The sequence below is a fragment of the Rutidosis leptorrhynchoides genome, unplaced genomic scaffold, assembly GCF_046630445.1.
Source record: "Rutidosis leptorrhynchoides isolate AG116_Rl617_1_P2 unplaced genomic scaffold, CSIRO_AGI_Rlap_v1 contig114, whole genome shotgun sequence".
Lineage (NCBI taxonomy): Eukaryota > Viridiplantae > Streptophyta > Magnoliopsida > Asterales > Asteraceae > Rutidosis > Rutidosis leptorrhynchoides.
In genome coordinates, this window is record NW_027266369.1 from 32,320 (window position 1) to 45,647 (window position 13,328).

Here is a 13,328-nt window from a genome sequence, read left to right on the forward strand (position 1 = left end):
AATTTGTTTGTCTGTAAATAATTATTATTTTGGATTCTTATGGAATTTTTAGTGTAAATTTTCCAATTTATCCCTTACTAAGTGGAATGAGAATATCACATATTTGTTAAATTAGATAAATTAAAGTATGAGTAATATTGTAATCTTAAAGAAAAAATAAACATCATGATTATAAATATTGATGTGCGTAAAAATATGAAGAACGACATCTATTCAAAGATGGATCGAGTATTTTCATATGAATATTAACGGACAACAATAGTAGCATCATATAGCATGATATAATTGAAAACGTTTTCCTCAACAACATACCACATCAGCCAGAAATATTCATCTCAGTGCAGTCTCCTCGGCGGACCGATTCACATGGCCTCACATTACGAATGGGGTTTACTCGGTTCGGAGTGGCTTTTGTTGCTCGATCAGTCCTTGGCAGAAATTCATTCTCTGAAGGCCATAAGGAGTTCTGGAAAATATTATGAAATGTTGAAATTTGGAGATGGAAGTGAAGAATTGAGAGAACTATTTTTTTGTTATTGATTTCAACTTGATATTACAATGGGAAATGATGTTGTATTTATATTACAATTTGTGATGAAAAACTATTAAAGAAAGAAATTAAGTACTAAATCAATCTAATCTAAGCCCATACTTTTGTCATTACAATCAAAATGGTAAGACCATGCTTCTACCATCTAATCACTTCCCATACTTGTGCCATGTAATTGGTATGGGGTTGGAATGACTAGAGTTGTTGAAAATATGCCCATATTTGTGTAAGAAGAAGAAGTCTTTGGCTTGCTTGAAGAAGAAGCAACAGCAACAGCAGCAACACTGGACTGCTGAGGACAGTGGGCCAAACAGAAGTGGAGGCCCAGTTGGGTTGAGGTGAAAGGCGAGGCCTGTTGGCACAGCAGCCTGTATGCACAGAACGCAAGAATCCATGCCGTTTTGTCTTCTCCCTTCTAATAGTCCGGAGATCCCAAAATTCAAATATTCTTCAACTTCATTTCTTCTTCTCCTTCAACACCTAAATTTCAACATGGAAAATGAAAATTCCTCCAAATCTGCAACTGTTTCTCTGGCAACTTGGACACTGTGCTCTAGCAACTCGTGTTAATCTCCAAAATCGAGGCGTGCCTGTAGCGGATCCAAAATACCATGTTTGTGGTTTAGAGGAGGAAACGATGGAGCATATTTTGTGTAATTGTGTGTGGGCTAGGAAAATATGGTCTCTTTTCCCTAAGAATCTATCAACTTTCCCCCATACTGATTATGCTATTGTGTTGTGGATTCTGCATAATTTTGGCAGCTTATCGTCACATGAAAAAGATCTTATGTGTAGTATTTTATGGCAGATTTGGCAAAATAGAAATGGTGCTTATTTTGATCTTTTTTGTCGACTGCCCTCTGCTAGTTTCTTCACTGCTCATCACTACACAGCATAGATTCACCTCACTTCCAAGCTGCTCCATATGACTCCTCCTAGACCAGTAACAAAATTGACCAGGCCGGAACCAAATGCAATCAAAGTGAATGTAGATGGCGCTCTCTTTGCGGATGGTATGATGGGGATTGGGGTCGCAATAAAGGATCATGATGGAAGAGTCTTATGCTCTAGAGCAATTTATACAACAGCCAAAGGTGATATTCAAGGTATTGAAGCTCTAGCTATTCTTGTAGGATTGGAGTTGGCTTCTTTTTGTAAAGTTATACATTTTTGTATTGAATCTGATGCGTCTAATGTTGTGAAAGCCATCAATGGACAATCTTTTTGTTTCCTCTCTTGCTGTAATGTAATAGACGATGCTAGAAGCCTAGCTAGTTCTTTCGACGAATGTAATCTTTCTTTTGTTAGACGAGAGGGAAACAACCTTGCACATAGTATTGCAAATTCAAAAGGCAATTGGCAAGACGGAATCTCCTCTCATCTCTATACTGTAACACTTTCTGATTTGATTTAATACAAATCGATTTGCCAAAAAAAGAAAAAACATATCACATCACATCAGATTCATCAAAAGAAAAGAGACGAATGTGCAAAACATGAGTTCGTGTCAAGTTGTATGTGGCAAATACTTGATTTTGTTGGGAAAATTGATATTTCTAACAGACTTATGTTGGTATAGGGTGATAATGTGAAATTCTACTAAGCAAAAACTTGCATCCCACACATGAGCAGGTTGTTCAACAATCAACGGCCATATAAAAATTGTCATGTGATAATTTTTAGTTTTTTAAGTTTTTATAGTTAATGAAGTGTTTGGTTAATAAATATTTTTAATATTTTTCCGTAAACGATTCATCAATCTATCTTAGGATTTAAAAAAATATAAAATAAAAATATATATTAATTTTTATCTTACAATACCATATTAAACTTATTACTAAATATAATATAACATAACATAAAACTATACACCAAACACGTCGTTAATAAAATAAAAAAAAAATAACAATTATCACATGTCAAATTTTGTATGGCGGTTGGTTGTGGTATGCTAACACGGGATAGTAGTTTTTCTTATTCTACTATACTAGAACACCCACAGATTTTTGGACAAATGATTTTGTGGACAAAATGAGCCTTTTTTGTCTACAAATTTTTTTGGTCCAAGAATCATGCCTCAGGTGGTGGATCTTGCTTTCAACATGGGCAGTCGTAGCCCCCTAAAATGGTTATGATGAGACGTCTTGAATTACGACACACATGTCTATAGTTGAAGATTCGAATCTCGATAGGAACGTAAAAATAATATGTGGATCGACGCCATTTTCATTATTTTTATAAATTATATATAGGGATATATACTTTTCTATTTAAGTTTGTATTTGTTGATGAAGTGTGACATAATCTCCAATACAAATCTCTAGTGAAAGAAGGGATGATTAAGGGCACTACGAGCGGTGAGCCTTTCAGAAGGTTCATATCTTAGCAGACCTTGCAATAAACCCATTAGATCTCTAGCAGCTGAGTTATCATCTACATACAGCTGCATTATCAGATTCTGGAGACGAGGTAGCTTTGTCACAACTTTAATACTTTCTCGAGAAGTGGCCCCTTCTGGCCAGTCCAATCTATCTTTTCTTATATACTTCTGAGCATGTCGGTCTACTCTTTTCAACCTCATGGCGGGTAATGGATATCCCAATACCCTTTCCATCATAGCTAGGTGCTCCAAGTTGTCATGTGTCCGGAATAAAGCTTCTCCCGAGCAAAGTTCCACTAAAATACAACCAACGCTCCATATATCACATGGATAACTCTCCAAGTCCAAGAATGACTTCATGAGCTCGGTAGTGCCTGGTCGAGACAATGTAGTTATTACAATCTTGATCCTTATCATAAGCGGTGCTGCCGAAATGAATAACCTTAATGGCACTTGACTTTGGCAGTCGATAATTAACAGCCTTGTAATAATTATCTGGTATTCTTACATACTCTGGAGAAACAAAAAGTATGTTTTCGGGCTTGAAGTCAGTGTGGATGAGGCGCAAGTCATCGTGCAGGAATGCTACACATTCTAATAGCTGCCTAGCAAGCTTCCGGACAATATCGACTGGGAATGGGCGATAGTTATTCTTCCCAAGAACGTCATATAAGCTCGGTCCAAGCATCTCGAACACGATGCATATATGGTTACGGTACTCAAACCATTGGAGTACTTGTACACAAAGTCGACTTCCAGTTCTGCCAAGAAGCTGCTGGAGCACATCGATTTCCGACATTGCTGCTTCTCGGTATTTCTTAATACTCCGAACAACTTTTAATGCAACCACCTTATTTTTCTCCTTATCCAAGCATTCCAAAACCTGACCAAATGTTCCTTCGCCAATTTACCCGAGAATCTTATACCGTAGAATTAAATTCTCTCCAATAGCAAACATGTAATGTCCATCTTTATCATCAATATCTAATCGAGCTTTTTTCTGTGGACGGCGATGATCCATCTGTGAGTGAGAAAGCTCAGCAAAATAACTCGTCTCCATGAACCTATTTATTTATAATCTTCTTACCCTAACTTGATCGGTCGGTGGGATTAACTTAATTTAGACAATAAATTAATCAAAACAGGATTATCAAAATCAATCTACTTTATAGTTCATTCCATCGAAAGATAAGTATAACAAAACCTAAAAGAACATATCATCATCAACAATTTTGAATTGATCACATATCACATGGAACATAAATATGAACTTGGATTTTATTTAACCTGGTGATTGAAAGGTGTTTTCCCTGGTTAATGAATATAGTTCACATAGTAGTATATAAGTGTATATATATCCCAGCAATAGAGGTCGGTTGCCGTTAATTAACAGTTACTATTATATATAATCGATCAATTCTATGCAGTCTATCATACTTCAATATAGGAGTTTTTTTCCCAAAACCGACATACAATGTAAAGGTATTTGTATTAGGGGTGGAGCTATTACACGAAACTCCTTTTTTTGAATTGCACGAAACTCTATGTGCTATTTGCACGAAACTTTAATTAAAATTTACTGTTTTTATATACCTCTATTCCTATTCCTAAGTGCATACATATAATTTTATCATACGGCTAGAAAATACGGAAAAAATTCCTAAATTGGAAAACCTAATTATGAAAAGAGAGAGGAACATTGTATTTCTAACCCGTGTATACCTTGGGTTCACAAGTCTCTCTAAATACGTGAGCAACCAACTGATAACTGTAAATAAATTAAAATGACATATACTTAAAACGACACAAATTGACGGTTTGGAATCGGAATTTATCCTATATATATAGTGTGTATTATTTATCCTATAGATATGCTGTGTATTTTCATTTTCTTCTTCGGTCACATTTCCTCTTGCACTATCACATAGAATACTATTCAGCCGTAGATTGATCAAATCAATCATGTCGGACGAGGAACATCAGCTCGGGTAAAAGACCGATGCCGGTGCCTCCAAAACTTACCCACGACAAGGTTGTACCATTCGCAATAATGAGTAAATCGTCATCAAAGGCCGTCCTTACAAAGTTGTGGAAGTTTCAACGTCCAAGCCACCTTTCATCTTGAACTATACTATATAGAATAGTATTAACCTTAGTCGTAGATTGATAGCAACAAAGTCGTAGATTCAAGCCAAAGGCCGACGCTGACGCCTCCAAAATTTGCACAAAGTAAGCTGGTACCATCCGCAAGAATGACTACATAGTCATCAAGGGTCGTCCTTGCATGGTCGTTGAAGTTTCCAGATCCAAGACTAGAAAGCACGGTCACGCTAAGTGCCACTTTGTTGCCATCGACATTTTTAATGGAAAGAAGCTCAAGAATAGGGTTTTATTAATTTGTTTATAAATCAATTCACACTTTAGTAAATGTCGATGCAAAATATACCCATATACCTGTTGAGTTAGCTTGTTTCGTGAGGCCAGCAATCCAAGATGTTGTGGAAAGTCTAATGAATGTCAGGATTGAGCAGAAGGGGAAGAAAAAAAACAATGTAGTTAAAGTGAAGCTTGAAAAGAGAAAGAATGAAAATCAATGAGTTGTTTTAGGATGAATTGCTGTAAAAACATTCTTAGAAGTGTTTAAAATGAAGTTCAGTCAGTCCGGCCTGAAACTGGCCACCGGAAATGGGCTCAGGTTCGATTCAGAAAATGGAGAGAAGAAGAAGAACATTGTTGCAGGTTTGGACTCAAATGTATATCGTGAAGAAGTTGAGGATCTTGGTGTAGCTGTACTAAAAGTCAGAGATTGCCGGCTTTTCTGAAAGCTTGTCGAATGAGAATGCAATTGACAATTGGCGGAGCGATACGATTAATCGGAGTTCATGCGACATGCCAAAATATTCAGGAAGACGTCAGCTACAATACCTCTTCGATCAATTCATCTACAATTCCCCAAAATTAAAACGCCTAATTTGAAGGTTAGGGTTTCCGTTTATGGCAATGCTACAGTAACTTAGAACTTTCCGTTTTAGTCTGTCGCAGACTAAAATTAGGGTTTAGTCGTTCTTTCGTAATAGTTGATGAAAATAGTTGATTCAAAGCTCTAGATTCATTATATAAGATATTGTGAATCAAATAGTTTAATCAATTTTATAAATTACTTAGTAACGAAAAATCTGCAAGCTCAATCAGCTGTGTTCTTGAGTTTGCTGCTAGAAATTGGGGATTTTGTATGCTGCATAGATTTCTCGTTCCTTTCGATCCAGATAAGCTACATTGTGCTTTCAAAAGTTGTTGTGGAGGTGTTTGCAAAGTTATAGCTTGAAAGGATGAAGATGGTCATTGTTCTTTGGTATTTCCGTAAAAATTTAAACAAGTCATGTAGCTATTTTACTTTCTAGTCAAGTTTATGAAGAAGTAGTTATTTAGAATCATTTGTTAGCTCATTTAGAAACTTTCTGCAATGGTTGGAATCATCTATCATGCCTGCAACAACAAATCAACTTCAAGGTCAAACTTTTAAAGTTTTTAGGCAAAATCTGTAGATTTGAAGAAGAAATGAAGTTTTAATGCATCAAAATTACCAATTACCTTCTAGAAAAGATAAAAAGGTAAGAAGAGAAGGGGTGATCAAGAAATACGGATTGATAGAGCTATGTGGCATTTTCTTAGGTTGTGGTCCCAAAAACCACTAGCTGTTTTGCTTTTCCTTATTTGATTTTATAAGAAATTTCCTCTGATTTTAATTTCTAGTAATTGTAATTAGATTAATAACGTCTAAGGTTGTATGAGACTGTTTATATAAAGTCTCTTAATCTTAACTTTACTCTTCACGAGCTGTGAATGAAAAATCAAAAAAGCATTCAAGTTCTTCACTATTTTTATCAGTTTTAAAGACCTTTCTGCATTTTGGTACTTAGGATCACTTAAATCGACCAAACCTTAGCTTTATTTAGGATTTCCAACCCCAAACCCGATGAGAAAACCCATGTTTTAGTATTTAATCATCAAATCTATGTCATGGAAGCAAAGATCATCGATTTAGTTTCTGTAGATTGAGTTTTCTTTATCTGCAAGTCATTAGAACTAGTTAGTTATTCTTGGATTGTGTTTGTGTTGTCTCTCTTGCTGTGGAAATCGGTTCATCACATTCTATCAATACCTCACACGCCCCCTCACACGCAATCCCATTTGAATTAACTTGCAACGTGTAGGACGATTGGTAGAGCACACATAGACCGTTTAGGTTAACTTACAGCATCGAAAAGACCAAGATTTTTTTATGTTAGTTAATGAGTTCTGATACCATTTAAAGGTTCACATGTTTATCCAAAAGCTTAAGATCATATATAGTGATTTTTTGAATACGATCAAAATCAATTAGCATTTTGGTGAAAGATCGATGTTGGATATTCTAATATACCTAATAAATATAGTCAACCATTAATAATGAACCAATCAAATTTCTCAACACACCTCCAATATAGATTATATTCATCATTATTGTTGTTGTTTTCCTTTAATTAATTGCTATGACTTTTTTATCATTGATTAAATTAATTTTAAACAAATTCAATTGGAATCTCATTTGGGGCCAACAAGAATCGACTCGGGCCATGATTTTTTCTTTTGGATTCTCAACAATCAACGACAATCTAATTGGCGGTGTGTAGATGGATCACTCATACTTCATTATTAATTAGAAATGCTATATTATATTAGAATTGTTTTTGTCTTACCAATGAGATATCAGTCGTTGCTCTCTTCGTGTGGTTCTTTTTTGCTGACTTACTTTTCCTCCTAAATGGAGGTGTTGGGGTTTTTCTATCGAACTCGGTAGCTTATTAATGGTGTGAGTAGGTGGTGTGATCCATCGTGATATAAATTTTTCCATCATGACTATAGAAAAAATATATGAATTTGGTCATTAATGTCATTCATTAGTTTCTTTTCATTTATTTCAATCAATATTAGTAATTAGTACTATTCTCTCGATTCTAAAATACTAGTCAATTTTTTAGATTATACATAAAAATCGAGAAATTGAAGATAAAATTAGTAAATTGATCATCATAATCTTAATAAGCATCGACAACAATTGGTAAAGGTATGTGGTGTGTATATGATGTAAAAATATGTTGAAAATATTGCTGGTTAACTAAACTTTGACCAACTTTTAATGTGGGATATGCTTGTCATTTTGACCCCAAAAAATATATTACAATGTGCTATTCATTTGTTATAGATGAATGTTATATACTAAGTTATGGAATTTAGTTCTAAAATGAACTTAAAATTATAAGATAAAATAAGTTTTTTAATATACATATAAAACACATAATGTGTACACTTATGGTGGTATAAAATGAGAAGAACGTAATTTTCGTATTTAACTTTGTCAAATTGACAATTATTTTAAGAAAATAAAATATTTTTATTAACATGTAAAAAGGACGGATGGAGTATTAAGTTTGCAATGAGTCCTTAATACCGGACCTTAATTACAACACCCAGCGGTAAACCGAAAATTATGACCTCTTCAACCACATTTTTTTAGTACATAGATTAGATACTAAATAGCATACTCATCTTTAACTTACTTTTCATTTATTTAATCTTTGAAACGACTTTTCCACTTTAACTTATTTTATTTTACAAAATTTCTCTCTTCATTTTTTAATAATTTATTATTTTGATGATTATGTTATTTTTTTATAGCATTGGAAAGATGTGGTATACCATTGTATGAGTATATTATTTTTTCTATTTTCGTTACATATCTCAAATGTGACGAAAAGTGAAGGCTAAATAGTATATTTCCATTGATGATGGTCTTAATAAGAAACTATTAAAGAAAAGTCTCTCAAATCTCATAAAATCTTACACCTCTGCCATCCATTTTTCACTCTTCTCCCAAATCTAATCCTTGACATCCTTTTTCAATAAAAAACACACCATCACCAAGCAGCTGGCCTACCGTCGTTCGTCCCATTGATTCGGTAGTGGTGGGGTTCCTCTCTATTACTACATCCCTTTCACAATACTTGATATTTTGGTTAAAATGACATGATGTAATTAATCAGGTGTATGGAGGGAATTTTTGTGGAAAAAATATTTCTAAAGGTTCCCCATATTGAGCAAAACTCATGTATAGCTTAAGAAATATATTTTTTTGATTAAATTGGCTTCATTATATCAAATTAATTATACAATGACATTTTAAACAAAACATCATCTTTTGTGAAACAAATGGAGTAATTTTGTCCAAAATTAGTTGTCGCAGGTTTAGATTTTGATGAGATTAAGAAATATAATGATTGTCAAAAACAAACTTAAAATACCTCTCCACAAATTATTTTAAATTTTAAAATATTATTATAATAATATATTTGACCTTTGAGTGGAAGAGCATAAATGTAAAGTATTGTAGAAAATATGTATGAGATGTGACAATTAATTATAAATAGCTAAAAATAAAAAGTGTGGCAATTACCTTGATCTCCTCAATTTGTGCTTGGTTCCCACCCTTTTTTACCCTCCTACCTCTTTTCTACTTTTCTCCTAACGATTTTCCGATCAACTGTCGGTAGAGAGGTGGCAGTCAGCGGCAGCAGCCGGTCCCTCCAACCACTCTGTGCAATCCAGAGAATGGAGTGAGTCAGATTCCACGATGCTCCCGATTTGTTTTGACATGTTTCGGTAGTTTTTAGGCTGGAGAGTGATAGTGGCTGGATTTCGACAACACCCTTGACTTTGACTAGTTTTTTTTTCGATCCAAGATACCATCTTCGTCATTTCTACCGATGCTCCGTCAAGGATTGGGCGGGTTCCGACGAGCTAGATCCAGGTGGTGAGGTGTTTTGCCTTATTTTTACGCGATAGTCTTTTATTTTTGCTCAACCTATTTTGTCTGTCCACAATGGCAGAATAATTTTTGTTATTATTTTAGAAAGTGACCATAGGTTGTTTAGCATTATGTTTAGTATTTGATTTATGTATGTTTGAATGTTGGTAGTCTTCTAATTGATTCGGAAGTTTTGGCTCGATTTATTTAGGGTTGCTACCTTCAAATTTGGACACAATTCTAGTCAATGATTCGAGCTAGATGGAATTTTGCGATGCTTGTGAAAAGAATATGCTCATTTCACGCTTTTAATTGCGTTGGTTCCAACTTAACGGAATCATCTATCTATACACTTAACGGCTCCAATTTAATTCGAATTTGTTGTACTAATTCGATTGCTCTTTACCTTCATGATTATAATTTCAGATTTTATATATACTTATGAATAGCATGAAATAACTGATTTATCCATTAAAAAAAAGTAAGAAACCATCGATGATGCTCTTAGTAAGAAACTATAGCAAGGAAAGAGAGTTTTTTTATAGCTTGTCAAGTGAGCCCATGACATGAAGTTATTGTTTTTTCGGTTCCAAAAACAATGGCATAGATCTTTTCCCTAACGTGACGCTGTCAGATTGCTATAATGCACTTTTGGCCCCTCTTTTAATTTTCATTGTTTTCTGTTACTCTAATATGGCCCTTTTCTCTATTGGGACGGTGAAAGATTTCAGATATCATACATATATTCCAACAGTCTATTACTTGATACGTCTTTAATTTCATGTGATTTGAGAAAATTAAGGTAACATAATGTCCATTATATTGGCATAACGAAAAAATGCACATTACATTGTTTCTACATTTTAAGTACTCAGCTTTTTAATTTCAGATTAATAAAGGTATTCAGCGTTTATTTTAATGGGCACTTCAAAATTTCATCACAATATAATTGTCACCTTCTTAATATTGGGGTATTTTGATATGTTCAGTTTTTGATGGAATGTTTTTTCTTAAACGACAGTCAATCTAAAAAATTAATATGAATACCATTTTTCAAACTACAAATATAATTCAAGTGCTTAGAAAATATTAATGTGAAAATTCTTACTATATAATAGTACTATGTAATTTTAAACCATCGAAAAATGGTGATGTTAATATTTTATTTCATTGAATTGGTAGAAGGATTTGATTGAATTAACAAGCGCCTATATGAATTAAAATTGGAGCTTTGCAGCTCCAAACTAGCATCACTATATACTCCAGCTATAGCTTGCTAATTTATAATCATCTGTCTGATATTTTTTGTTAATTGATTTTAACCGGAAAAAAAAAAGGATGAAAAAAAAGAAGCTAATTAATTAAGACAGAAGGAATTAATTATTAAGCATCTCCATAGTGATCATGTGGTGCAGCAGAAGTAGAAGGAGAAACATGATAAGTGCCACTGGACATTGGCACAGGGAATCCTAGCCCAGTTGGCCTATTAGCAGCTACTCTCTCAAGTGATTGCACTTGAGTCTTCAAAAACTTGACATAGTGAATTGCCTCATCTAACATTGAAGCAGTGTCCATTTTAGTCCCTCCGGGGACTAGTCTTTGTAATATCCTTATCCTTTCACTTATCCTTTCCCGCCTATGTCTCGCGGCTACGCTCTGAGGATCTTTCGATATCTTCACGTTCCTCCTCTTCGGCGGCTTAACTGATTCTGGATCGATGTTGATCGGTTGCATTGCCGCGATTCGGAATATCATTTCCCTCATTGCCGCCATTGATTCCCTATTCGATGTCCCCGACCACTTTGAATTATTTATACTAGAATTAGAATTAGGTACATCATTGCTACTATTAAAATTATTGTAAGTTTCGAAATCATTAAAATGTGACATTATATTGGGACCAAAAATGGAGGCATGATGAGTTGCACCGGCGACAGGACTAGAGTAATGATCGTGATCAGTTGTCGGTAGATGAACGACGTCGTTATAGTAGAAGAAATCCGGGAATTTGTTGTCTATCATCATCTCCAAATGATCAGCTTCTGATGGGAAAGACTTGAAGTGGCCAATCTCCATGGATTATATATGTGCTGAAATTTAAAAATATAGACAAAAAAATAAACTTTGGAAAGTGGTATTTATAATTGTAAGTGTTGAGAGGCAGAGGGATGGGGAAGATAAAAGGAGAAGAGTGAAGAGTATGAGTTTTATCAGAATTTTTGCAGTGTTAAAGAGAAAAACAAACTGAGTCTGATGAGATGAGGCTATATGGTAAGGGTAAGAGAAAAAAAGAAAATTATAACATAGAAAGTCGAGAGTGAGATAAAATAGTTGATATTGGGAACAGACTATCTATACAGTGTCAATCCACTATTTATATACTTATTATATCACTTTTTTTTTTTTGATGAATCTTATTATATCACTCTATATACACATGCAAGTGGTCCAATACTATATTTTATCATACTGTTTGAAATTCTTCTTTTTTTATTTTATTATTATCACAAATTTATTGGACTTTTGTAAGTTGGTATAATTTGTTTGGAGCAAAACATTCATATATTTTATGAGTCCAAACCCATTCGAAGGTCCATCATTTGAAAAAATAAATATATAAATTAATTATATAAATAGTTTATAATTTATATTAAAAAGATTTAAATTTATGTTAAATTTATAATAAAAATAAAATAGAATAATATTATTTATAGACTAATTAGAAATATATAACAAATCATATTTTTGTTTATAAGAAATAGAGAAAAAAAATTATTAGACATGTGATAAAATTTACTTTAAAAAAAAAAAACATTAGATAAAATTTGCGATCGAAACAATTCAATTAATCTTTCTTCTTTTTTATAATATTAAGTCATGAGTTCGATTATTCTCAATTTGTTTTTCCATAGACCACATCTCAATCGTGTTGATCTTGTGGTCGATTTCGGACATAGATACCGAAGGAATTGGGGGATATAATATGATCATGATCATGAACATGTAACAATGTGTTATGACTTATGATCGATATTGCCAGATTTAAACATTAACTTTCGCTCAGTTTAAGTGTGTAAGAGTTTGTATAAATCTGTGTTGTTGGGTTTCTTCTTTTTTTTCTTTATTCCTGAAAAACAATTCGATGGCGCCCAAGAACGGCATCTTCGATGGAGCCTGTCATGCTTAGTGATAACATTTTATATATATGATCTATCTGGACATATTTGAATGATTTAAAATGAAATCACAGATATAAATTAATTATTTGCCCAGGTTGATGTTGGCACAGAATATCAAATAACTTAAAAGCATTTCCAATATTTCCACTCCTTTTGTAATCGATCTTCATTATTTTTGTCAAAATCGAACAAAATAATGGCTTATAATTATAGTATCCTCTCCAGGTGATGGATGATAAAATTTAATAAAAAATCATCAATTGGGGTTCAAAAGCTTTTACAGGAATAGTCATCATGACCCACTATTTCAAGATCTCACAACTGTACTTTGCACTTGCAGGACTGCTTTTTGGTGGTGCCTCAATTATTAAATTT

General features: G+C 33.6%; 2 protein-coding genes and 1 pseudogene across 2 annotated transcripts; 1 reads left to right on the top strand and 2 right to left on the bottom strand.

Moving 5' to 3' along the window:
- The first annotated feature begins 1,475 nt into the window (after window positions 1-1,475).
- LOC139881102 (uncharacterized) lies at window positions 1,476-1,964 on the top strand. The gene has a single exon (XM_071865630.1). The coding sequence runs from the start codon at window positions 1,476-1,478 to the stop codon at window positions 1,962-1,964; it is 489 nt and encodes a 162-aa protein (XP_071721731.1).
- A 906-nt stretch (window positions 1,965-2,870) lies between these two features.
- On the bottom strand, window positions 2,871-3,729 carry LOC139881103 (serine/threonine-protein kinase AFC2-like; annotated as a pseudogene).
- Window positions 3,730-11,157: 7,428 nt separating this feature from the next.
- On the bottom strand, window positions 11,158-11,850 carry LOC139881104 (transcription factor bHLH87-like). The gene has a single exon (XM_071865631.1). It carries the CDS (start codon window positions 11,848-11,850, stop codon window positions 11,158-11,160), a length of 693 nt encoding a protein of 230 aa, XP_071721732.1.
- Window positions 11,851-13,328: the final 1,478 nt, after the last annotated feature.

Bases quoted from the DNA above. Each gene is read 5' to 3' on its own strand.
- LOC139881102 (XM_071865630.1), top strand. From the start codon at position 1,476: ATGACTCCTCCTAGACCAGTAACAAAATTGACCAGGCCGGAACCAAAT.
- LOC139881104 (XM_071865631.1), bottom strand. From the start codon at position 11,850: ATGGAGATTGGCCACTTCAAGTCTTTCCCATCAGAAGCTGATCATTTG.